Genomic DNA, 22182 nt, shown 5'->3' with positions numbered 1-22182 from the left:
GCGACAGATGACAGTTCGTACACCCGTTGCGGGTTGGAGAATCGAAATTGTAGTTAACGATCTGCGCTGCGCTTTATGTTTAAGATTTTGTTTCCTCCAAACAAAAATGTCTCTAAATCATGCAAATTGATCATTTGCGCAATCCTGTGAGCTAATTAACAGCAATAAAATATGAATACACAACGGAGTTGCAACGTCCATCGGTACCACGTGTAGATTGGGCATTAGCTGTCAACTGGTCAAACGTCAAACTGCTCCTTAATTCACCACGGTCCACCTCTGCAGTGCTTTGTGTACCTTGATTCAACGGTTGTTTACGTTCAGTTGAAATGTGGTGAAACGTTTGAACAACGATTGTTTTGCCGCATTAGCGCATCAACTCCACGAAATGGGTGTAAAAGATCTCTGGAATTTACTAACTCCGCACATGGAGCGCAAGCCACTGTTCGAGCTGAGCAATAAGGTGGTTGCGATCGATCTTTCCGGCTGGGTGTGCGAAAGCTTGAACGTTGTGGATTATTTCGTCCATCCGCGGTTCTATCTACGGTCGGTGCCAGTGGTTCATTGCTTCCCAAAACAGCCTATCTAACCAAAACATCCAATTGACCAATTGCAGCAATCTGTTCTTCCGTACCTGCTACTTGCTGCAAACCGGCATCACGCCTGTCTTTGTGCTGGAGGGCACGGCACCGCCGCTAAAGTACGGCGTAATCGTTAAGCGCAATCAGATGCAGTTCCGCGGAGCGCGCCCCAAGAAGATTGCCAACTGCGACAAAGCAACGGTCAGCAGTACGCAGACCACGGAAAAGCCCGCCAAACCGACGGAACAGAAACGGAACCGGTTTCACCATGTGCTGAAGCAGTGCGAGGAACTGCTCAGCGCCATGGGGTTGGTGTGCGTGCAGGCACCCGGGGAAGCGGAAGCCCTGTGCGCCTATCTAAACCGGGACAATCTCATCTACGGTGTGATCAGCCAGGATTCGGACTGCTTTGCGTACGGTGCCGTTCGTGTGTTTCGCAACTTTTGTGCCTCCCAGAACGGGGGCTCGGTCGAGATTTACGATCTTACCCGGGTGAACGCAAGCGTGCTGCAGCTCGGCCAGGAAAAGATCGTTGCCATGGCGCTACTGTCCGGCTGCGACTACTGTCCGGCCGGTGTGATGGGGGTGGGCCGGGAGCTGGTAACGCGCTTCATCAGCTGTTACGAAAATGGTGAAATATTGCCCAAGATTCGATCCTGGCGTAAGACGGCCGATCGGCTGACGGAGCTGGAAATTCGAGCCGAAGATAAAAACATCTGCTCCGAGTGTGGTCACGTCGGGAAGCAGCTGCAGCATCGCAGGGCCGGTTGTTTGGACTGTCGAATGAAGCCCGGCTGCAATGAGACGCGGTGGAAGCAGCAACGTTGCAACATTCGGACGGAGCTGGAAATTAAACGCAAAGCGCTGAAAGATCCGGAATTCCCACACGAACCGATCATAGAAGAGTTTCTTACCCGGCCGTGCGAGCTGCCAGCGCTTGACCTATCCTGGAGGCAGCCCAACTTGGTGAAATTTATTGTACGTACATTCCCAATTGTTTGCTTCAGTGCATCCTTTCATTGCGTTTATTTGCTATTTTCAGAGAAGCATGTCTACCTACCTGCAGTGGAACGAGCTGTACTGCTTTCAAAAGCTTCTACCACTCTTCACGCGCTGGCAGGTATACGCAAAGGAGCATCCTTCGTGTAAGCGAAGCAGCATCTTTCTCGAACCGGATCATATAAAAAAGCAACGAACACCGAAAGGCATCGCTAGCTACGAAATAGTGTGGAAAGATGCGCACAACATGTTTACGGGGCTAATTCCGCAAGAGCAAATCGATTCCTATCTGGCCGAAGCGGGCAACACGCTCGAAAGCTTATGGAGTACGATCGAACCGCACGATCTGGTGCAGACGGCATATCCGGAACTGGTGGACGCCTTTCACGCAAGCAAAAGCAAGGGTAAAAAGAAAAAAGCACCCACCATACCATCGGCTGCCGAGGACAAACCGAAGAAGAAAGTCCGCACCAAGAAGGATAAGGGGCAAATTCCGTTAAAAGAGTTTCTAGCGAAAGCAAACAGCCAAACGCAGAAGGAGGAAATGGTCGAGCAAAGGGGCAACAGTAGCGGCAGTGATACGGAAAACCATCCAAACGCCCTAAACGTATCATCCGAGGAGGCGTGCCTGAGTTCGGTCGATCATTTCCTGAACTTTACCGCCGAGCTGGAAGCCATCGCGGAGGATCGCACAGCAAACGATACGTTCAATTCGTCCAACTTTATCGAACGCTTGTGCCGGCCAAACTATCTGCAGCAAGCGCTGGAAGAGTACATGCAACTTATTGAGACGGAACGGAAGGCCAGCGCATTGCAGCAGCTCCTCTCACAGAGTGGTGTTGCCCTGTCGAGGGAAGCGGAGGAAGAACTGGAAGAAGACGGCCGTGTGCAGCATTGCATCGTGTTGAAGCGTGATATACTGAACGCTTCAATGGGCGGTAATGGGCAGCAGCTGATGAATCAGTCCGCTTGCCAGATGCTACCGAGCAAGAAGAAGCGCATGAGCTTCTTTTTCGAACCAATTGACATTCCGCCTCCGGAGGAGCAGCAGGAGCATGGAAACGAACCGGATGGTATGGACATGTTCGAGTGTTCGCTTATGCTGAAGGATCAAATTGTGGTTGGACCGTGCGACGGGGAAAGTGATATCAATCAGACAATCATATACGATGTCGATTTTTAGAATGATAATATTATATGTAGATTTGCTTACGTTTTATACGTTTTTACACGCCAGGCTGGTACTGTTTTTGTTTGAGCCCCGAAACACAACCTGCCCATCTACTTGGGATCGTGCGGCAGCTTGAAGCCCACCATATCCGCCGTGTCGCGGATGCTGCGTTCGCCCTTGCCGCGGTAGCTTTCGTTCAGGTCCTTCAGCTTGCGCAAGCTCTCCAGGTAGCAGCGGTACGTCTCCGCCGTGAACTGCAGCTCCTCCTTCGCCCGGCAGTGCTGCTGTTCCGTCGTCTCGAACCGCCGGTACTGGTCGGTGATGTACTTCGAGGCCAGCGCGAACGCACCGGAGTCTTCGGCCGACCGGATCGCTTTCAGCTCGGAAAGCAGTTGCTTCAGCGAACGGCTGCCGGCTGCTGCACGGATAGCGGTTGCCATGGTGCCGAAAGCTTTCAAGCAAATGCAAGTTTTGCTACCTTCTCCTTGGAAATGAGCTCGAGATCGTCCTCCGCGTACGATGGTTCTACGGTGCAGTCCCAAACGGCAGCGTTGTCCCCTGCCGGGCGGTCGTTGTTCGCAAAATAATGAAGCGAAGTGTCGTTAAATATGTCGCCGAAGCGGAAGCTGTTGCGTAGTGGCACTTCCTGAAACAGGTCGACCGCGCGCAAGATGTAACCCGCGTTGATGCGCAGCAATCGGTCCGGAGCGTTGTTCACCACCGTGCTGAAACTGTTGCAAAGAAGCACCACGTTCGGTAGCCGGTGCGGGTACCAATTCTTCCACAGCAAGTTGTTCACGATCTGCTTCGGACAGTGTGGAAGGAAGAACAGTGTTTTGCGCTCGACACTGTACTTGCCTTCGAGATTCTCCTGCAGGACGGTTTCACCAAGGGCGTGCTGCAGCGTGTCCACCTCCGACGGGGTAAACACTGGATCGAAAAATTGTCCCTTCGCGGTGAGATTAGCTTTGTTGCGTACACAGCGTATGAACGCCAGCTGGTAGCGTGCAATCGTGCAGTCGAGAAAGTTGCCCAAACCGAGACAAATGATGTCTTGTACGCCGACCAGGACCGGCTCAAGCTTTTCCAAACACTCGCGCAAAAACTCCGACTGCAGTAGGTCCGCCTCGGCCTGCTGCAGCTGCGTGCTGAAAATGGGTTTGAATTTATGTAACCAATCACGGCCAAATGTCTGTTGGGTGTCAAATGCACACACCCAGGAATGCTCTGGTTGCCGCCGGGTGAAGCAAGTAGAGAGGGTGGTTTGTGATACGTACAGTACTGTCTTATGGCAAAATTCGGTTCGATCGACGCGTTCTTTATCTTCCAGCTGATGTACGAACGTGTGTGCTTTGTTTCTCTGCTTTGAGCGATTTTTTCCTTTCCTCGTTACCACCAATTTAAAGTCCAATTCGTTCGCGACCGCATCCACCTCGCTCATTGCATTGTTTACGTTTTGGAAGTGCGTGTTTTGCCTTTGTCCCACAGCGTGTCCTCGGTCAATGTGTTCTTGGATGGTGGACATGACGTTGACGGTTAACAAAATGCTTGGACAAAAAAATAAAATCTGCTATAAATTATAAAATTATTCACAAAAATATTAAATTAAGGAATCAGAAACACAAATTGCCGACTTAACAAGATTTAAAATATTGTAACCTATTGTTCGATATTTTTAGTCTACAGCAAATTGAAGACTTCAGTATGTCAGCGAACACGTGCTGCAGCAGATGTTAATTTATTTAAAATGTATGCATCACTGTAGTTGCACCAAGAGAATCAAGAACCTGCATGATTTTTATAGACTTCATCCAACGACCTGACGGCACCGCCCAACCAACTGTTGATTCGCGGATTCACTATCATCTACCGTTATCTCAACCGCGGGCTCCTAGGTCTGGCTACATTCGCTGCACATACAAGTAAATCTGCGCATTCGCTCGTTCGGAATAATCAACACAATAGGCCATGGGGTTTCAGTTGATACGATTGATGTTTTCTTCTTTATTTGATGTTAAGTTTCATGCTTGAAGTTGTTATTATTTTTTGCAAGGAAGTTGTTAAATCTTGCAGCACACAGAAGATAATCGTGTTGGTTTTTCTCCACCTTCCAAAGAAGTCATGATGCCAATTCTGGTACGTTCCTTTGCGCGCACACGTTCGGGCTGATGTTCTGTCCACGTGCGCTTTCTACCGTGCTACCGCCCAACGAAAAGTTGATAACATAACGGAACTGCGTACACGTTGGGAGGGGCGCGGGCGAGTATTGTTTAGTCTTTTTCTTCACACACTTGTAAATGATTGTAGACGATTCGTTACACCGTGAGGCTCTCATCCGCATCGTGTTTGGAAATGTCGCGCCTAGTCGTAAAGTTAAATGCTGACGGTAATTTATAAAAAAAAAAGTATGTCTCAAAATATCCTCTTCGCCTTTCGTTTAGTGTCCTCGATTGTTCTCTACCGGGTTGCTGCTGCCCGAGCGCGGAAAGCGGTGCGAAAAAACGCATCCCACCTAAGCGCGCTACTGTCGCTGCTTACACCATTATAAATAACGCTATTGTTTAGTCAGTAGTCTGCCCTTTTCTATGCTCGATGCAGGATCAATCGGGGTCAATATGAAAGCTTAAACCAAATTGAAAAATATATGCATGATGCTAACGCGCGTCTCGGCAACAATCACACACACATACACAAACACCACCACACTTTAGAACTTCTCCTCCTCCAGACCGTGCTTGAAGCAGAGCAGCACGGGCACGGACTCGCCATCGATATCACGGTACTCCAGCATGGCGATCAGACCCTCGCAGTCCATCGATTCACCGGTGAAGAACTGCAGGTCCTTGAAGCGACCGAGCAGATCCTTCATCACTTTGTTGATGTTCGTTTTGAAGACTTCCACCTCGCCGGGCGACTTCTCCTCCAGCCGGGTGACAAGTCTGTGTGGGGGGGAAGGAAAATACAAAATTAGAGTTAGATGCTGTTTCTTGCACCATGCATCACAGCACACCATGAACCAAACATGGCTGCATTGCAGCAGCTGCCGCAGCCATCTCGGAGGGCGCCATAACTTACTTCTTCATGTAGTCCTTCAGGTAGGTGGTGAACTGCTTCTTGTCTGAAAATCCGGTTTCAACCAGACGGTGGTTCAGGACGATATCCACTCCACTTTCGGTGGCGGATTCGGTTCCCTCCTCGGCTTCCTCGGCGGACGGGTTGGCGCCATCCAGCTGCACGTCACCCAGGGTGCGGGAGACGTGCTTGCCGTACACCTCGTACATGACATCGTCCACCAGCTTGACCTTGTAGGTGTCCGAGAACATCTCGTCACCTTAGAATGGATTTTCATCGGGGGAAAGTGAAAGAATAAGAAAAGAACACCGGTTAACTTTTTTTGTCCATCACAAGTCCATGAGTCATCCTCTGCAGGAAATAGACGAACGATGACCCCTAACCTCAAATATCATCGCGTATCCTTTTGTTTACGTTTGCAGTACCCTGCCGCCAGGATAAAGCAAACACACGGAAACCATATTTTCATCCAAAAAAAGGATTAGCAAGCCACATAGTACAGATCTTTCGTCGTTGCATTCGCCCAATTCACAACGCTTGCCACTGCATCTGCTTTTTTCCAATTACGGACTTTACACGTACACATACGCCATCCTCGCCAGTGTGTGAGAGAGACAGAGAGGGCAACCAGCGGTCTTCTCACCGAGTGCAACATACAAGCGGCACATTGTAACCACTTTTGCGGCGAGTTTTAGCATACTAATTCACGCGGCTTTCACGATATTCCATCGCAAAACGATGGCCCTTCACATATTTTATCACTTACCGGTGAAAACGTCCTTCCAGATTTTCATTTTGTTGGAAGATGGAGAAAACTTTTGTCCAACTAATAAAAACTACGATGCGTCCACCTGAAGAGCCTCACCGGAAAGAGAGATCTGAAGCGAACGACGTTTTGATATAGACAGTTCGGACCACATCCGGCACTGTGGGACATCCCCATCAAAGTAATGCAGCAAATTTACGCCATTTTGTGTAGTTTTCTCCTTTCGGGTAGGCGTATAAAATGATTTCTATGTTTAAATGATTATTCAAACTACTGATATGCAAAAAGATAAACGTAATTAGACAAAATTAATTAAATTATCTCGAAGCTTTGAAAATAACTGGCACCCCCGACACCCTGTGCTGGTTGTAAACGTCAATTATTTCTTGACAGCAGAACAATGGGTTTCCTTGATGCTCTTCGGAACATCTTTTGCTTTAAAATACATGTTCTACAAACAATTAAATTGAACATTAATTTGTTCATCCTTTAGCCGATGAAGTGTAACCAATTATTGTGATTTGATGCTGAGCTAAAAATACATTTTACATCGAGCAAATTTTGACTATTGACGTAGATCGTGACCACGAATATAACCCACCGTTCAGTGCCTTGTCATTTGTAGCCACACATACAAAACATTGCCAACAGTTTCTGCACGACTTCGGTTTCTATACCCAAAATATATGCCCTTTTTGCATATATGGTCCAGGAACTAGCGTACACCTAGGGTAGAATTTTTGCTAACAACATACGCAGTGTGCAATGATAACGAGACGCTCACAGTCCAGTGTTTGGGCCTGAAACGGCAACGCAAGAACCATCCACGAGAAACAACACGCACTGATCGGTCAAAGAGTGGCGAAGCTCCTTACTTACCTTTCGCAAACTGCCTTAACCAATCTACCACACACTCCCATCACAGGACGCCCTTCGCAAAGAAAGGGCAGAAGCGTGACACGTTAACAATACCCGTACCGGCGTGCCCGTTCCATTCGTCCAGTCGCAAAACGGCAGCAAATGTCACAGCATCGTTAGAAGTAAAGCTAGTTCTTCTTCACGTAAAATGTCCTCACCGGATCTGCTGCTGCCGAACGAACCGAGCCTGTCGGTGGACGAAAATGTGGCAATAGATTGGCAACCCATCACACTGACACTGGTGGAGTATCCCAAAGGTGAGTGGAATCCTCCGCAAATGCGTCTGCGGCTCTAACGCTTCCCACACAAAGCAATGACGATCGTTTCTCGTTCCCGCAGGAGATTTCGTCGGCAAATTGCTAGCCTGGATCAGTCTGGCCCCGCTCGGCATTGGTGCGGGGTTTGTCGCACTGATACTGTTCCGAAGAGACTTGCACACCATCGTGTTCTTTCTAGGGATGCTGGTAAACGAATGTCTTAACATCCTGCTGAAACACTGGATCCAGGAGCCACGGCCAGTGTCGCGCGCACAAATTTGGACCGAGTACGGCATGCCTTCATCGCACTCACAGTTTATGTGCTTTTTTTCCACCTACGTACTCCTGTTTATCTTCATAAGGTAAGTGCGAACGTGCGTGCGTTCGATATCGGAGCTGGATTATTACTGATTCACACCTTCCCTCACTTCCCACAGACTGCATCATATAAATAATAGTAATAGTGCCCGGTTCGAGCGACTAGTACGATTGCTGGTACTTGCCATCTGTTGGACGGCCGCATTTCTCGTCTGCTTCGGCAGGATCTACCTGCTCTATCACACACTTTCCCAAGTGCTGATCGGTGCCCTCGTCGGTACGGTAATGGGTGCGCTGTGGTTCCTGCTGACGCACTTCGTCCTCACGCCCTACTTTCCGATGGTCGTGCTGTGGCGCGTGTCGGAACTGTTCCTGCTGCGGGACACCACGCTCATACCGAACATACTGTGGTTCGAGTATACCGTTACGCGGCACGAAGCGCGCGCCCGGTCGCGCAAGCTGGTGAGCATGAAATCTCAGTGACGTTTTTGGTCACCCTGACGGCGATACTCGTACATCAAATAGCATTAACAAGTAGGCGACGCGTGTGCTATGGACACTCTACTTTGCAAAGCGCAAATTGCCCCTGTCATACGGACGGAATACCGGGAAGGGCCGGCAAATCACCGATGGTGCAATAGACAGCAACATTTTTGGACTTTTCTGTCCCTGTGTGGATGTGGAGAAGCTAAACAGTCGGAGAGAGAGAGAGTTAGAGAGAGTGTTCCGATGGTCAGCATAGGAACAACAATCGAGTCATACAAACATCCAGAAGCTGTGGATGTGCTTTAGAGAATAAGAATAAGAACATAGTTTCACAAACACTGAATACACACACACCGATTTCCCGATACAGGCATTTACTATACGAGAACGTTTGAGTTCGCAAAGCTGCTACATTGCGTCAACACGAAGGGAGGGCAAATCGTTTGTCTAATTCCTCACACCCCTTTTGGCAATAGGAATTATTGTCGGATTTTACGCCATTCGTTTCCGGAAAGCAATCAGCGACTTTTTAATTTCTTCTTCTTCTTCTTCTTTTTGCCGTAACGACCTACCCGGTCATGCCGATCTATACAAGCTTCCGAGACTTATTAGTACACCACGCAGCCGGATGATAGTGATAGATCTCTTGCTACGGAAACGAATCGAATAGACATTCGGGCCACCCCGACTTAATAATTTATGTTTGGTAATTGAAACTTTCCCTCCGCGAAGGGCACACTAATTGTTAGACCGACGATTGCTGGCGAATACCAACGCGAAAACACTTCTCACAGCAAGTCACAGGCACGACGCACGCCTGAAAAGCGCAAAAAATATTCAGGAGCTTACACTCTTCAATGCGACTCCGTAGGACACGTGCACACCACCACCACCACCAGAATGTATTGTGATGATGATGATGACGATGATGATGATACACATGTTTGATTTTTTTTTAGAAAACTAAAGAAGACATATAAAAGCGACAAAAACACTGGAAGTGATTGATTTTTCGATTCGTACGCACAGGAAAAGGAAGAATAAATTAGAACGAGCTTGTAAAGCGAGGCTCACATAATTAAACAACTCTGGCGTTTGATGCATACCGTTGCAGAAACTTCTCCTTTACAGGGGTTATCAGATTCTTTTATTGGTTACATTCACCGACGGTATAAATACGGGACGCATTTGTTGGGTTAGACTCAACAGAATTGAAATAATATGTCAGCGAAAAAGATGGTATTAAATTATCATTTTCTTTTGCGCGCTATAACATGCACGATATACTTATGTTTGATGTGTTGGTAGCATTACTCCGCAAATGGATCCAGCTTGCTGTCGTACTCCTCCTCGAACGGGTTCCTAGCAGCGGAACGATCGATTGCCGCCGGTGCACTCTCTTCACCGAACGGATTTTTGGTATTGTCGTAGTCCGCCGCCTCCTCCTCCTCGAACGGATTGCGTGCCGTAGTTGCGATCGGTATTTTTGCGATATCTTTTGCGCTGCTGATCGGCTTCGACGACGGAACGACGTTTGCCTTTTCGAATGGATTCAGCAGCTGTTTGCTCAGATCGACGCTGGCCGATGCGGGACGCGGACTGCCGTACGGGGATTGCATCTTGGGACTGCGACGATCGTCCCGAAGCTTCATCTGCTGCTGTGCCATAGTGGCTGCCTGCTGCCGCTGCCGGATGCGCTCCTGTTCCATCAGCCGGAGGCGCATTTCACTTTCCTGCGACTCCATGCGCAGCTGTCCCGAGCGTCCGCCCTCCTCCTGGCGTAGTCTCGCTTCGCTCGTGTACGCCGGCGCTGCTGGTTGGGGCGGAATGGCCGGCCGTGGTTCGTACGCAACGGATGGGCTTGGCTTTGCTCTTTCCGTTTGTTTGGGCGGCTCTGGAATCTATACAACGGGGGTGAAAGCGTCATTCATTATCTGCAGAATGTATCCTGGAATGCTCATTGCTTACCTCCATCGGTGGATCGCCTTCCTCAACAATCAGCAGCTTATTGAACAAACCACGCCCGAAGTAGTCGGCCACCACTGAGAACGGTTCCGGCGAGCGATCGAGCAGGTCGTGAAACATTTCGTGCTGATCGCGGGCCTCACTCTGCGCTCTAAGCGCCTCGATTAGTTGCATGTTGTTCTTATTGCACACGGGGCAGTCCCGTTCCGTATCGGTGTAGCTTCGAATGCAGCTGAAAATACGTTCGCACGTGGAAAACACGATATCAACCATTGCTAATTGTAACTGTGACCAATTGTTATCGCTTACTCTTGATGGTAGGAATGTTTGCAGAGGAAAAACAAGGCCGGCATCGAAAGCGGCTGCTTACACGCATCACAGGTTGTGTTTTGAAACTCCACATTACCCTCCTGCAGGTGCTTTATGTAGCGTTTAATGGACACCGACTCTTCGCGGTACGCTCGCGCCTGTTCCTCCTCACTGCGGATGGTGTCCTGTTCCTTCTGGAACACCTGCATAAAGTATTCCTTCACCGAGAGGAAGTTGGGACCGTTATCCACCGCCAGACAGTCGAGCACCTGCAGCGGAGCCTGCAGTCTTTTCTGAGCTGTGAAGGAAATTAAATAATAAATATAAACCAATGTCTATTAAACAAGCCTAGCCATGGTCACGTATGTACTTACAAATTACTTGCAGTATCTGGTTGAACAGATGCGGCGGTGCTTGCGCATCGTTCTTCAGCCCGTTCAGCGTCAGCAGCCACAGGGAGGCATTGTTGTGAGCCAGCTTCCGGCAGCACGCCAACAGCTCCTCGTACTGCCGATGCCGCAGATAGTGCCGTATGATAAGATGGTACAGCTTATCCTCCTCGTACAGATACATGACGCCGGGCCAAAACTCGTGCATGCGGCACTGGGCGAGCGCATGGTTTTTGTCGTACCGGTCCGTGTTGAATTTGAGCAGATCGAGCAGCTTTTCCTCGACCGCCGTGCTTTCCTTCCACCGGTACAGATAGTGCTCGATCAGCGTGCTGTACACGCACTGGCTGCTAGCCGGCACGAACCGTATCAGATGCTCGAGAAAATCGATCAACAGCTCCGTATCGTCGAACAGATGTATAAACTCTTCCGGGTTGCCGTGGCCGCGCTCGTCGTTCAGGTTTAGATCGGCCAGCAAGTCGGCCACCGTCAGGGCGTCCCTGCCCTGCGTCGAGTTCCGGTTCGTCGCATACTCTGTGCAGAGTTTTTTCAGCAGCGCGATCGTTCGGGACGGACAGTTTGCCATCAGCACGGAACCGTAGCGCTTTATACTGTGCTCCGCTTCCGCACACGCCAGCGACTCGATGTAGTTCAGCGCCTCCTCAAACTGACCCATATCCTCCGTCAGTATGCTGAGGCAGGCGTCATGCTTACGGTGTGCTTTCGCCAGCTGCAACGCCTCCTCCACATACGACGCATCACGGCACACCTTGATCGCTACGTCAATATCGAACAGGTTGGACTTTTGATCGTTCTTCAGAAACTCCTTCAGCTGGGTCGTACGATCGAGCCGCGTGAAACAGTTCAGCAGCAGCGTCGTGTGGTCGGCCGTCGCCCGGCCCTGCGCGTGTATCGTTTGCAGATAGTCCGTGAGATAGTGTATGTGGCGGGCGTCCAGGAAGCGCTGTATCACGTACGAAGGCTCCAGGTAGCCGATCGTTTTCGCGTACTGCTCTACCGCACCGGCGAAATCGCCCTTGCTGTACAGATGGTCGCCGTACTGCTTGAAAATGCCGGCCAGCCCTTCCGCATCGTACTGATTGCATTTGGCTATGCGCACCGCAATGTCGTACAGATTTTTCTTAAACAGCACGTTCAGCTTGCTCTGCAGGTCCTTCTCGTCCAGATGGAGGATCTGTTTGCCCTCCGTCAGGATGTAGCAGGTGCCGAACTCGGTCAGAATCGCCGATACCTCCTCTATCGGCGAGGTGAACACGATGAACTTGTTCTGTATGTCGATGACGGTGAGCGTGAACCCGCCCGGACTTCTCGGGTTGCGCATCACCACCAGCAGATGGGACCGATACCAGTGGAGCAGCGTCTTGTTGCCTTCCAGCGCGTAGCACGGCCCCCGACCATCCGACGTGTAGCAGTACACCGCATCCTCTAGCCCCACCATAAAGTGGCCCTCGTTGTGGCCAGTCTGCAGCGCACAGCAACCGACCGGTTTCTTCATGGTGGCCAGTATCACGCGAATCTCCTTATCGCGACTGTGCAGGTTGTACACGTACACGCCCGAGTTCGAGCAGACAAACATTTGCGTGTGCTTGTGGCAGTGCTTGAAAGCGATACCCGCGATGTCGCTCGTGCCGGCCGTCAGCTGTTTGAGCGTTTTCGACCGATCTCGGCTAATGTCCCCGCGGTACAGGGAGATGTTGCCCTGGGCAAACCCGATCGCCATAAACTGCCCACCGTCCGAGACGGCCAGCGCGGTTGGCACGGACACCATCGTTCGCACGGTGCGCAAACATTGCGCCCCATTCGTGGCGGACAGCTTCGACAGGTTCCAAACCTTAAATGAGGGGCCATTAATATCTTCGCCCACCGTTACGAGCAGATTGTTGGGCTTGGCAATGTCGCACAGCAGTATCGAGCCTTCGTGGCCCTTAAAGCTGATGGCCGACCAGGTGCGGCTGAATGTGTGGATGTATCCGTTCGAGTCGCAAATCACGATCAAGCTGCTGCCATTGGCCGTCGCGGTAATCTTTGCGCCCTGCAACGCCCCGGACACGTTATCTTTATCGACGCCCTGGCGGAGGTCGAAAAAGTTGAACTTACGCCACTGTGGAATACGGTACAGAGATGAAGACGGTTAGTTACGTTGCAGGCAATGCACGCTGTAGCTTTTTCACCTCGAAGATAGCCATTGCGGTGTGCCTTTCGGCAGAGTCGTACGAATTTATCCAATTAGTGCAATTTGCTGCAATACTGTTGTTCGGTGCTGTTCTGCGAAGACGGGGGGGAAATGTTTTGATGAGCAATTTTCTCGTCCAGTTCAACTGTCACTTTGACAATGGTCCTTTTCGTGCCAGCTAGCCCTTTGTGCAGTTTAATTTTTGAACTTTTTTTTCAAAACCTTTCGATTAAAATTTAACGAAGCAATTGAAGCACTCAAGTTGTTCAGAATATTTATATTTTAAGCAAACAGTACAGTAAACGGTAAAACAGAAATAAATGAGCCATTTTTTGTACTTTCAAGCCGAATCGAATTCGAGACTGAACCCTCTCTTATAAACCAAATCCAGAGGCCGCTTGTTTACGTTTGCCGCATGTGACACGACATAAACAATACAAAACTATACCGGGATCACGGCTTGCAGGAAGTTTGCCAAAATATCATGAATTTAGAACCAATTAACAACGCTCTCTCTCAGTTGCGCGTGTTGCGCTCGAGTGTAGGTCAAGTGTTCGAAACGCTCGGCACAGGAGTGCGTGCAGACCATGGCGAAGAGGGCAAGGAGCAGAAGTTTCTTCAAGAGCTACAGGAGCTACTCAACTCGGTTAACGCTAATCTCAAGTAAGGATAGCTCGTGAGATAAAACTGAAATACACATTACTCATGCATGCTGCCGGTACCGTTTTCAGAGACTTTGAATCCTGCATAAACGATCTAACGCCACCCCAGACGCCGCTGACGCTTGCCAACTCGGCATACCTGTCGCTGGAGACGAACCTCGAACGGCAGGCACTGTATCCGCACCTGGTGCAGAGCTACAAATGGCACGACAAGCTGCACGAGTACAGCACCTTCGCCTCGACGCTACTGCAGCAGAACTCGCTGAAACGCTCGTACTACACCAACACCAAGCGCCGACGGTCGCTTCCCTCGAGCCATCTGGCCACACCGCAAATGGTGGAAAATCTGATCGGTAGCATACATTACAACAACATGAACCTGAAAATTGCACGCCCCTTTATGACGAATGCAATTTTACACGTAAGAACCCACCAGAAAGTAAGCGTAATGTAGTGGAATTGCAATACATTTTCGGACGCATTTCAGATAACCATTGCCCGTGTGCTGCGCGCTGCAGTCATACTGAAGGGACTGCTGATCGAATGGGTGACGGTGAAAGGGTACGAGGAGTCACTGCTGGACGGGGTCGACGAGCAATGGACCGAATCGAGACATCAGGTATTCCGCAAGGTGCAGGATCATGCACATTCGGCAATGTTGCATTTTTTCTCACCCACACTGCCGGAGCTGGCCATACGCAGCTTTATCGTAAGTGTATGCGCGCGTACCACAAAGGTGAAAGTTGCAATTGCAACGATTGATCTTTTATTTTTCTCTTTCAGACGTGGTTCCGAAGCTACGTAACCCTTTTCGCTGATCCGTGTAAAAAGTGTGGAAAACATCTGCACAACACACTTCCACCGACCTGGCGCGATTTACGAACGTTGGAACCGTTTCACGAAGAATGTAAACAGTAACAGTGGAAGCTCGAGTGAAATAGATTACAGCATACATGGGCGTTCGCTATCGACTGGACATAGTACTCCGTGCCAGTTATCAAGGCGTATGAACGGGAGGCATTTTTCGGAATAAAACAAATTCCATGCAGTAAAAACTGATCGTTTTTACTGAATCATGATCTGAAAAGCTCGTTTTTCAAACTGCAAGAAACACACAAATACGACTAAATGAGTTTCCCTTTCACAATAGTAACAAAAGATTTATTTTTGTAATGTATCTCTTGCAATATGTCCGTTTTTTTCGTTTTATTTCGTTCGTAGTATAAGAATAACTTCATTTTGCCCACTTCGTATAGAGGATGATTTTTCTCTAAAATTAATCATTATTGTCGTACTTTGTGCAACATGGACCATCTAAACCGATTCGATCCGCGATGGAATAATGAATAGTGCTTAAGAAAAAAGACAATGCAATAGCACAGCTTACAATTGCTTAATCCTTCGTATCGATTAACCAATCGACAATTGGTCTAGCCCTGCCTTGTGCATTCCCGCGATCGAGGAAGAAAACAGGAATAAATAGTTCTGCCTAACGTTCCCTTCAACCAGCTCAATTGGTGGTTGTCTTGTTTGAATACCCTATTTTTACAATATAACTTTGTCCTGTTAGTTTGTAGCTCAATGTTTACATATACACACACTAACAATTTTAATGCTGATTACGGATTATGTCCTCCTCCTTCGCGTTGTTCGTTGTCCGCCTATGCCCGCCTATGTGATTCTAGAGCACCGCGCTCGTATCTGACTAGTGCACATGATGCCTGCGTGTGCGCCATTATATGTGCGTATTGTTTCGCGGGTCCCGTAATCATCACGCCAAACGATAGCACCGGGCGGCTGCGGCGGCGGCGGCGGGGTATTTTGACAATGTATTGCTTATATACAAATATTGCGTATCCTGTTGATTTGCACTGGAATGGTGACATCATCGTGTATTTGGGACAAACGTTTTCTCCTCCCTCGCCGATCAAAGCTCGGTCGTGATTTCGTCCTGGGGCCGGAAGCCCAGCTTAAAGAACTCGTCCTGCAACCAGAGCGAACTGTCGTTCATCCCGGACGTGGACAGGTACGTGCGAACGTGATCGAACGTATCGTCGAACGGATTGTTGCCACCACCTCCGCCGCCACCACCACCGCTCCCACTAACGACGCCGGTCGTCGAATGGTGGTTCGAGCTGGTGTCGGTCGTGTGGGACGATCGTTCGTCAAACTCGTGCAAACTGATCAGCGAACCGAGGAAGTGGTGCGTGGTCTGCATCGACGGCAGTGTGCGATGTTTCTGCAGCTGGATCAACTCCGGCTGCAGCAGGTTGCGCTCGTTCTTCTGGCTCAGGCTCGGCGATAGGTCCGTGCCCGGCGCACCACCGTGCTGGTGGTACGATGCCGACTTGAAGGTGGAATGGTCCGACGCACCGAGCCGTGGATCGGAGGCAGACGGTTGCTGCAGAAACTCGATCAGCTGCGCCAGCTCGGGCTTGTAGCGGTCGAGCACACGTTCGGCCCACACGTACAGCCGCTGCCAGTCGTGCGGTGGCGCATTGATCAGCTCGATCGGTTTGTTCAGCAGGATCAGTATTTTGGCGAGATCGCGCACCACCGGATGGTACGTGGCAGCGCCGGCACTGTCACCGGCCAGGTGCAGCTTCCGTATCTGGCGCCGCGTGTCGTTCAGCATCTGCAGGAAGTATTCCGCCTGCGGGCGCAGCTCGTCCAGCTGGCGCAAGAACTCGAGCCGGTCGATGTTTTCGTCGATGAACGATTCGCGGTACTTTTTGCGCTTCTGGCGCCGTCGCAGGATGGCCAGCGCACCGAAAATCAGCACCACGCACAGGATCGCCCCAGCAATGATGCCGACGACGGCCGCCAGGAACGAGCCCGACATCCCGACCGGATGGCAGACGCGGCCCATGTACTCGCTGCTCGTAGACCACTGGGCGCCGTACCCGCTCGGGCACTCCGACAGACATTCGCCGGTGTCGATGCGCAGCACTTCCGTACACTTGACGCAGCCCGTATCGGTGCAGCGGACACATTGCTCGTGAAAGCGGGTACAGTCTGCAAGTGAACGAATGAGAAGAAGCGTTAGATTTGCTTACAAACAAGCCATGATGTTTACGAAGGTCATTGTTTAATAATTAAGTTAATCCTATTTGCGACACCCCTCCAATCGCTCCAAACGACTTAGCATTTCAAAGCAGCCGATATCTCTTTATCCAACGCCAGTCGATGTACTATGTTGAACACGATTGATGTACGTTATTTCCTTTCCAATGTTCAAACCTCAATCGATATTCAAACAAATGCTGCGTGGGCAGCGTGTTATGGCAAGCGATCGAGGTCTGGAGAAATATTGGCATACATTAGCGTCAGCTTTAACTATGCAATAAAAATGGTTTAACGACGCGTTTAAATCTTCGCAGGTGGTCGACAAATTTCGGGGCTTGCGAAAGATTACTTTGTAGATATAAGCCCACTATTTTTGAATGAAAACGAACATGTGTAAATATTATTTAAATTTATGTTGTGATCTTCATGCAGCAATACGTAACGCAACTCGAAGGTCCTCATAAACATCGGAGCACGGACACGGAAGGGGTAACTGCTTCCTAATCTCTCCTGGTTCTGAGCCAGAGTCGCAAACCTATACAAATCCTGTAACTCAGAAGGGAAAGAGACCCTAAGAGGTCAAAAAAACTCTTTAATATTTTAAACAACAACTAGTCTGTAACTGATTTTGGAGTATCCTAGGTCCAAGTCCGGATATGATTCTAATCCAATTCTGAACAGTGGATGCGGAACATTGAAGTAATTCAGAGAAGTTCAGAGAACAAAATCCAGAAAATTTGTGGAAGAATATCAGAAACAATTCAGGGATAAATTAAACTGCAATTTTTGTAGCTATTACTAGAACATGAAAACCAAACTCAAAGTTTATGGTCAACTTGCAGCATTTTATTTTATCTAGATTAAGCTACAAAGCATGGATTTAGGTTGAGCAACTCACCCTGGCTGTGGGCGCACGGTGCTGCGCTTTACAATGAAAAACGAAAGCACCGTATAAAGCTATCGCGCTCCAAAAGCAGCTTCGCGATTGCCCTGCAGCTCTTACGAAGAAAACCAGTCGAAACTTATCGACAATTATTGTCTACCGCACATCTACCTTCTGGGCTCCTGCGCGGCCACGGCTCACGCCAGTTCCCCTTTTGAAAGGCGGACACAATTGAGATTCGAGTGCAACGATAAACCGAAATCCTCCTGACCACTTGTAACGCGCACCGCCACCCGACACGAAGACACGAAGTGTATGCGCACCTCCTTGCGGCGGCGGCAATGGCAAGCATTTGAATGCGAACATCTCGAATGCAGACGCCGACCAGTGGTGGGTACGTGTGCGCAGTGCACAATGATGTAATTTCCGAGCGCCTGCTAACGGCCGATCAGGTACCGGTGGTCGATCGGTAAAAGATGAAACTAAAAGAGCTCCCTTGCATTTCCCAACCCTCGGTGGAGGGGTGGTTAATCAACTGACTGTACAGAAGAGTGCCTAATGTGCAAATAAGGTATAGGAGATGATCCCTTTTCCCAGTGTGCGATGCATCGCGACGTCTCAAGGGAGCTCCTTCGGTAGGGAAGCGGATACGTCGCCTTACGTAAGACGAACGGTGGGTGAGAGCCTGGCAAGATGGGTGCTTTTTGAAGGAGATTCACATCGATAAGGGAAAGCTAGGGCTGGCTTCCACTACCAGCCTACTTCGCACGGCTATGTGGAGTATTACACTACCGAAGTAGGGAAGTGGAGATCGATCGCTTAGCGTGCGGACGGTGGGGCTTGAGCAAGTTCAACGTTTGCTAGTCGTGATCGGCTTGTTTGCATCAAGCGATCTCATGTAACACCAGCGCGCTATTGACATACGCCTTGGGGCAGGATAAGCTACAACGAGATCACTACTTTAGAGTGTGCCGAGTTCTAGCTATCCTCTACTAGTGTGTTTGTATCGCCTAGCGTCGCCTTTCGGAGGATGCAATTACTGTTAATTATCTCGTGCCAGCTGCCCGACTTGCAATTGCACTCGACGCTCTGACCCTTTCAGCCTGTGAAATTGCGCCCTGCTTGCCTTGCCCGTGACCGCTAACGAGGTGATCCTCTGGCCCCGTTACACATACCGCAATATGTGGGTCAGAGCTAATATTCAGTAAACGTATAAACATTTCATGCATTGTGGGTTTGCATTTTTTGAATAAAAAAAAGCCAGAAGTATACTGGAATGCATTACATTCACCTGTTCCAATCTTGTTTTCTAAATGATGCAAAGCGTGCTTTTGTTCCTGTTTCTAACTCTGTTGCGCTTGCTGCAATGTCTGTTGCGCTTGCTGCAATGCTTCGATGTTGAGCATCTCATAGCTGCACCACTGCAGGTTATGGTCGTGTACGCTCAAGCTAGAACATACCACACACATTGGTCGCAATGGTGGTGGTACGCCGGTGGCCAAAAGTTCGCATGCTGCACACAACAGCATCACAATTCTAGCGCTGCCTCAGGGAACCGGTTTAATTCGCTTAGCAGCACACACACACGAAGAAACAGGCCGTAAAGAGTCCTCCTCACCGACCTCAAGACCTCTTCGCAGGGTTCGTTTAGGTTCCTGGGTTGGAACGTCTTGGAACGTCGTCGCACACAATAATGGGCCCCCATCTTGGTGGCGATGCAGTTCAGGGAAATAATGCATCCCGAGTTTGTCCTTCTCATTTTCTCTCTCTCGCTCTGTCTCTATCTCTCTCTCTCTCTCTCTCTCTCTCTCTCTATCTTTCCCTTTCTCTCTCTCTCTCTCTTTCTTTCTCTCCCTTTCTCTCTGCTTTTCTGTGGTCGGTCCGGCGTTCTAGCAAAACATGCCGAATTCAGCACCGATGCACAGCCGCCGAAAAAGGTCGACATTATTGCACCGCTCGTGAATGTGTTTGTACGTGTATGCAAGGCTCGGTGCAATTACTGTAAATGATGCCCGATGCACCAGAGCAAATTCTACCCTTTTGCACATGAATCGACGGTAATGCATTGAGGGTAAAACGCAACGAAAGAGGAGAACGATAGAAAGAGATCGAAGGAAGCGCGTAATTTCCAATAGCGTGCACCTTTTTAAGCACTTCCCGGCACGGATGATTCAGAAGCAGGTTTCTGGCTTAAGCGCAGCATCCCGCATCTTGAAGGACATACCCCGTGTACTGGTGGCGTCAGTCGCACCGCAGTAGTAGGAGGTTCTTTGTTACTTTTTTGTTTTACTTTGTTGTGTTTTTTGTAATTGGGCAAAGCAAAAAGAACATTATACCAGTAAGATGATCACAAACACTATAATACTGCAAAAATCCGCACAAAAAAAAACACACGCCTCACTGGCAAATGCTCATCGAATGAGTCAGATAGCACACCACCGGTGTTGTGTCGTGCGTTCGTCCCCGTCGAACCGAGTCCGACGTCTTCATTGCTTCCTTATTGCTTTCCTCCCTTCGGGGATGTAGGTGCTGCAATGGTGCTGCGTGCTGTTCTCGGGGGTTGGGTGGGTGTCGTACTGGGCTCTAACTTGGCCAGACACCAGAGACTTGTGCAGTGCCAACGAGCACCTTGCACATGAAGAAATTGAATGATTATTAGCAATAAAACACGAACCACACTAGCCGAGTCATGGAAGACGCTGGTATGGAACCAACCGAACATGTATAGAACAAAGACACACGCCAGTGCAAACATAGCACGCCTTCAACAAACATGCCTGTTTGTGATGTTTCTGATGGGGCTGGTGGTCGAGGAACACTGTTCCAGCTATTAGACACTTAACATTTAAACGCGCTGGTTAAGTATTTATAGGGAAGTAATCATCATTTCCTGTCTGCACACATTAGCATACACACACACACACACGCACAACAGCAACATAAGATTCTGCTTCTCCATATGTTGGCCTATGGTGCGTGTACGGAGGGAGGGCAGCTTAAATCCCCAACGAGGATCAGATCGCGTGGAATAATAATGTCCATTTTTTATTACATTCCTCCGCTCGTGTCTCACATGCAAACATGTGCACACTCACAAACACAACAGTTTCCATCCCAAGTTTAATGCTCCTCCTGCTGCTTGCACAGCGCAGCATCACCACATAATAAATGCAACTACAATGCAACGCCATTCATTTCAAAACACACACACATACACCCAGCGATAGCGATCGGATGCCTGACAGTAAGGCGCAGATGAATGAACTCCGCAGCGAAGGATGACTCCAGGGGTTGCTGCAGCGGCTTCTGCTGCTGTTTTAACGAATGCGGGCGGCAGAAATGATGAATTTGATATCTTAATCAAATTGCGCGGTTTTCTCCCTCGTCCGCGCCCGTTTATGACACACCCAGCGAGCCAATCTGCCAGCCAGCCAGCGAGATTGCATTCTGGTGAAATTGTTGCCTCTCCTCCACAGTGTGACAGTGTGAAGATTCTAGAGTTACAACCGCAGCGTGCGCTGGTTGGGGAGCGGTGTCGTTTAAATCATTAAACCCCAACCAACCTCGCTTACTGAACTTTCTAAATGTCATTAAGTTGTTGTTGCCGGCGACCGAAAACCGCAACCGTGAAAGTGACTGAGAACTGAACTTGTTACTCGGGCAGGCCGCCGGTGAGGTTCGTGTTACAGAATCGAATATGACAAATTGTGATGGCTGGGGTTGAGGGTTGAGGGTTGAGGTTGAGGCACCCACCTCGGCCTCATTCACCGCACGATTGGCTTCACAAACAAACGACAACAATGATTTCACACCAAACATCGTTGTGAGCGGTGTGACACCTTTAGTGTTAGACGATTCCACCAAATGTCGGTGCCAATTCCCGGTTGCTTCAATCCTGGAAAGCTTCTGCCCATATGCTGACAGCGAGCAGATGTCTTCAATTATCGTCTCATTATCACAATAACGTGTGCTCCCTCTCACCCATCCCAGGCAGATAGCTAAACAACTGGTACCCAAACATGACACTCCAAAAATGGCTCTCCATATTTGTCCTCGGCGTGCCGCTAGATCCGACCCCGTGTGGCGTGCGAATTTTTGGCGAATGTCTTCTCTAACGACATTTTGAACTGCTAATAAGGTGGGGGG

At 49.4% G+C, this 22182-nt stretch overlaps 8 protein-coding genes across 8 annotated transcripts in view; 3 read left to right on the top strand and 5 right to left on the bottom strand.

Moving 5' to 3' along the window:
• Positions 1-89: 89 nt before the first annotated feature.
• Positions 90-2811, top strand: LOC120953728 (flap endonuclease GEN). Its single transcript, XM_040373935.2, has 3 exons — positions 90-546; positions 617-1559; positions 1624-2811. Exons 1-3 carry the CDS (start codon positions 389-391, stop codon positions 2761-2763), a joined length of 2241 nt encoding a protein of 746 aa, XP_040229869.2. The 5' UTR covers positions 90-388; the 3' UTR covers positions 2764-2811.
• Positions 2753-3191, bottom strand: LOC120953735 (protein FMC1 homolog). The gene has a single exon (XM_040373944.2). The coding sequence runs from the start codon at positions 3189-3191 to the stop codon at positions 2862-2864; it is 330 nt and encodes a 109-aa protein (XP_040229878.2). The 3' UTR covers positions 2753-2861.
• A 14-nt stretch (positions 3192-3205) lies between these two features.
• Positions 3206-4245, bottom strand: LOC120953731 (SRR1-like protein). Its single transcript, XM_040373941.2, has 2 exons — positions 4029-4245; positions 3206-3899 (listed from the first exon to the last, which is right to left on the bottom strand). The coding sequence occupies exons 1-2, from the start codon at positions 4190-4192 to the stop codon at positions 3206-3208; spliced, it is 858 nt and encodes a 285-aa protein (XP_040229875.2). The 5' UTR covers positions 4193-4245.
• A 480-nt stretch (positions 4246-4725) lies between these two features.
• On the bottom strand, positions 4726-6723 carry LOC120953733 (translationally-controlled tumor protein homolog). The gene is made up of 3 exons (XM_040373943.2): positions 6590-6723; positions 5827-6082; positions 4726-5690 (listed from the first exon to the last, which is right to left on the bottom strand). Exons 1-3 carry the CDS (start codon positions 6615-6617, stop codon positions 5459-5461), a joined length of 516 nt encoding a protein of 171 aa, XP_040229877.1. The 5' UTR covers positions 6618-6723; the 3' UTR covers positions 4726-5458.
• A 472-nt stretch (positions 6724-7195) lies between these two features.
• Positions 7196-9568, top strand: LOC120953732 (dolichyldiphosphatase 1-like). Its single transcript, XM_040373942.2, has 3 exons — positions 7196-7764; positions 7847-8126; positions 8202-9568. Exons 1-3 carry the CDS (start codon positions 7656-7658, stop codon positions 8563-8565), a joined length of 753 nt encoding a protein of 250 aa, XP_040229876.2. The 5' UTR covers positions 7196-7655; the 3' UTR covers positions 8566-9568.
• A 94-nt stretch (positions 9569-9662) lies between these two features.
• Positions 9663-13562, bottom strand: LOC120953724 (vacuolar protein sorting-associated protein 11 homolog). The gene is made up of 5 exons (XM_040373925.2): positions 13424-13562; positions 11217-13353; positions 10843-11140; positions 10537-10765; positions 9663-10469 (listed from the first exon to the last, which is right to left on the bottom strand). Exons 1-5 carry the CDS (start codon positions 13436-13438, stop codon positions 9879-9881), a joined length of 3270 nt encoding a protein of 1089 aa, XP_040229859.2. The 5' UTR covers positions 13439-13562; the 3' UTR covers positions 9663-9878.
• Positions 13563-13836: 274 nt separating this feature from the next.
• Positions 13837-15166, top strand: LOC120949443 (mediator of RNA polymerase II transcription subunit 27). The gene is made up of 4 exons (XM_040366750.2): positions 13837-14088; positions 14157-14508; positions 14575-14796; positions 14871-15166. Exons 1-4 carry the CDS (start codon positions 13910-13912, stop codon positions 15003-15005), a joined length of 888 nt encoding a protein of 295 aa, XP_040222684.1. The 5' UTR covers positions 13837-13909; the 3' UTR covers positions 15006-15166.
• Positions 15167-15216: 50 nt separating this feature from the next.
• The window catches only part of LOC120949442 (uncharacterized), a 38360-nt gene continuing 31394 nt past the window's right edge, over positions 15217-22182 (bottom strand). The window contains exon 2 of the mRNA XM_040366749.2: positions 15217-17102. Coding sequence (XP_040222683.2) covers positions 16015-17102 — 1088 coding nt within the window. The 3' untranslated portion in view covers positions 15217-16014. The remainder of the gene's footprint in view (positions 17103-22182) is intronic.

Source organism: Anopheles coluzzii, chromosome 2 (assembly GCF_943734685.1).
Source record: "Anopheles coluzzii chromosome 2, AcolN3, whole genome shotgun sequence".
NCBI lineage: Eukaryota > Metazoa > Arthropoda > Insecta > Diptera > Culicidae > Anopheles > Anopheles coluzzii.
The sequence above is the reverse complement of the archived record's forward strand: the minus strand, read 5'-3'. Positions and strand labels throughout refer to the sequence as shown.

Bases quoted from the DNA above. Each gene is read 5' to 3' on its own strand.
- LOC120953728 (XM_040373935.2), top strand. From the start codon at position 389: ATGGGTGTAAAAGATCTCTGGAATTTACTAACTCCGCACATGGAGCGC. The intron at 547-616 runs GTCGGTGCCAGT...GACCAATTGCAG, and splicing joins CATCCGCGGTTCTATCTACG to CAATCTGTTCTTCCGTACCT. The intron at 1,560-1,623 runs GTACGTACATTC...TGCTATTTTCAG, and splicing joins CCAACTTGGTGAAATTTATT to AGAAGCATGTCTACCTACCT.
- LOC120953735 (XM_040373944.2), bottom strand. From the start codon at position 3,191: ATGGCAACCGCTATCCGTGCAGCAGCCGGCAGCCGTTCGCTGAAGCAA.
- LOC120953731 (XM_040373941.2), bottom strand. From the start codon at position 4,192: ATGAGCGAGGTGGATGCGGTCGCGAACGAATTGGACTTTAAATTGGTG. The intron at 3,900-4,028 runs GTACGTATCACA...ACCCATTTTCAG, and splicing joins TTTTGCCATAAGACAGTACT to CACGCAGCTGCAGCAGGCCG.
- LOC120953733 (XM_040373943.2), bottom strand. From the start codon at position 6,617: ATGAAAATCTGGAAGGACGTTTTCACCG. The intron at 6,083-6,589 runs GTAAGTGATAAA...ATCCATTCTAAG, and splicing joins CTGGAAGGACGTTTTCACCG to GTGACGAGATGTTCTCGGAC. The intron at 5,691-5,826 runs GTAAGTTATGGC...CCCCCCACACAG, and splicing joins CTGAAGGACTACATGAAGAA to ACTTGTCACCCGGCTGGAGG.
- LOC120953732 (XM_040373942.2), top strand. From the start codon at position 7,656: ATGTCCTCACCGGATCTGCTGCTGCCGAACGAACCGAGCCTGTCGGTG. The intron at 7,765-7,846 runs GTGAGTGGAATC...TCGTTCCCGCAG, and splicing joins ACTGGTGGAGTATCCCAAAG to GAGATTTCGTCGGCAAATTG. The intron at 8,127-8,201 runs GTAAGTGCGAAC...CACTTCCCACAG, and splicing joins CTCCTGTTTATCTTCATAAG to ACTGCATCATATAAATAATA.
- LOC120953724 (XM_040373925.2), bottom strand. The intron at 11,141-11,216 runs GTAAGTACATAC...TTTCCTTCACAG, and splicing joins CCAGATACTGCAAGTAATTT to CTCAGAAAAGACTGCAGGCT. The intron at 10,766-10,842 runs GTAAGCGATAAC...ACGTATTTTCAG, and splicing joins AAACATTCCTACCATCAAGA to CTGCATTCGAAGCTACACCG.
- LOC120949443 (XM_040366750.2), top strand. From the start codon at position 13,910: ATGAATTTAGAACCAATTAACAACGCTCTCTCTCAGTTGCGCGTGTTG. The intron at 14,089-14,156 runs GTAAGGATAGCT...TACCGTTTTCAG, and splicing joins TCGGTTAACGCTAATCTCAA to AGACTTTGAATCCTGCATAA. The intron at 14,509-14,574 runs GTAAGAACCCAC...GACGCATTTCAG, and splicing joins TGACGAATGCAATTTTACAC to ATAACCATTGCCCGTGTGCT.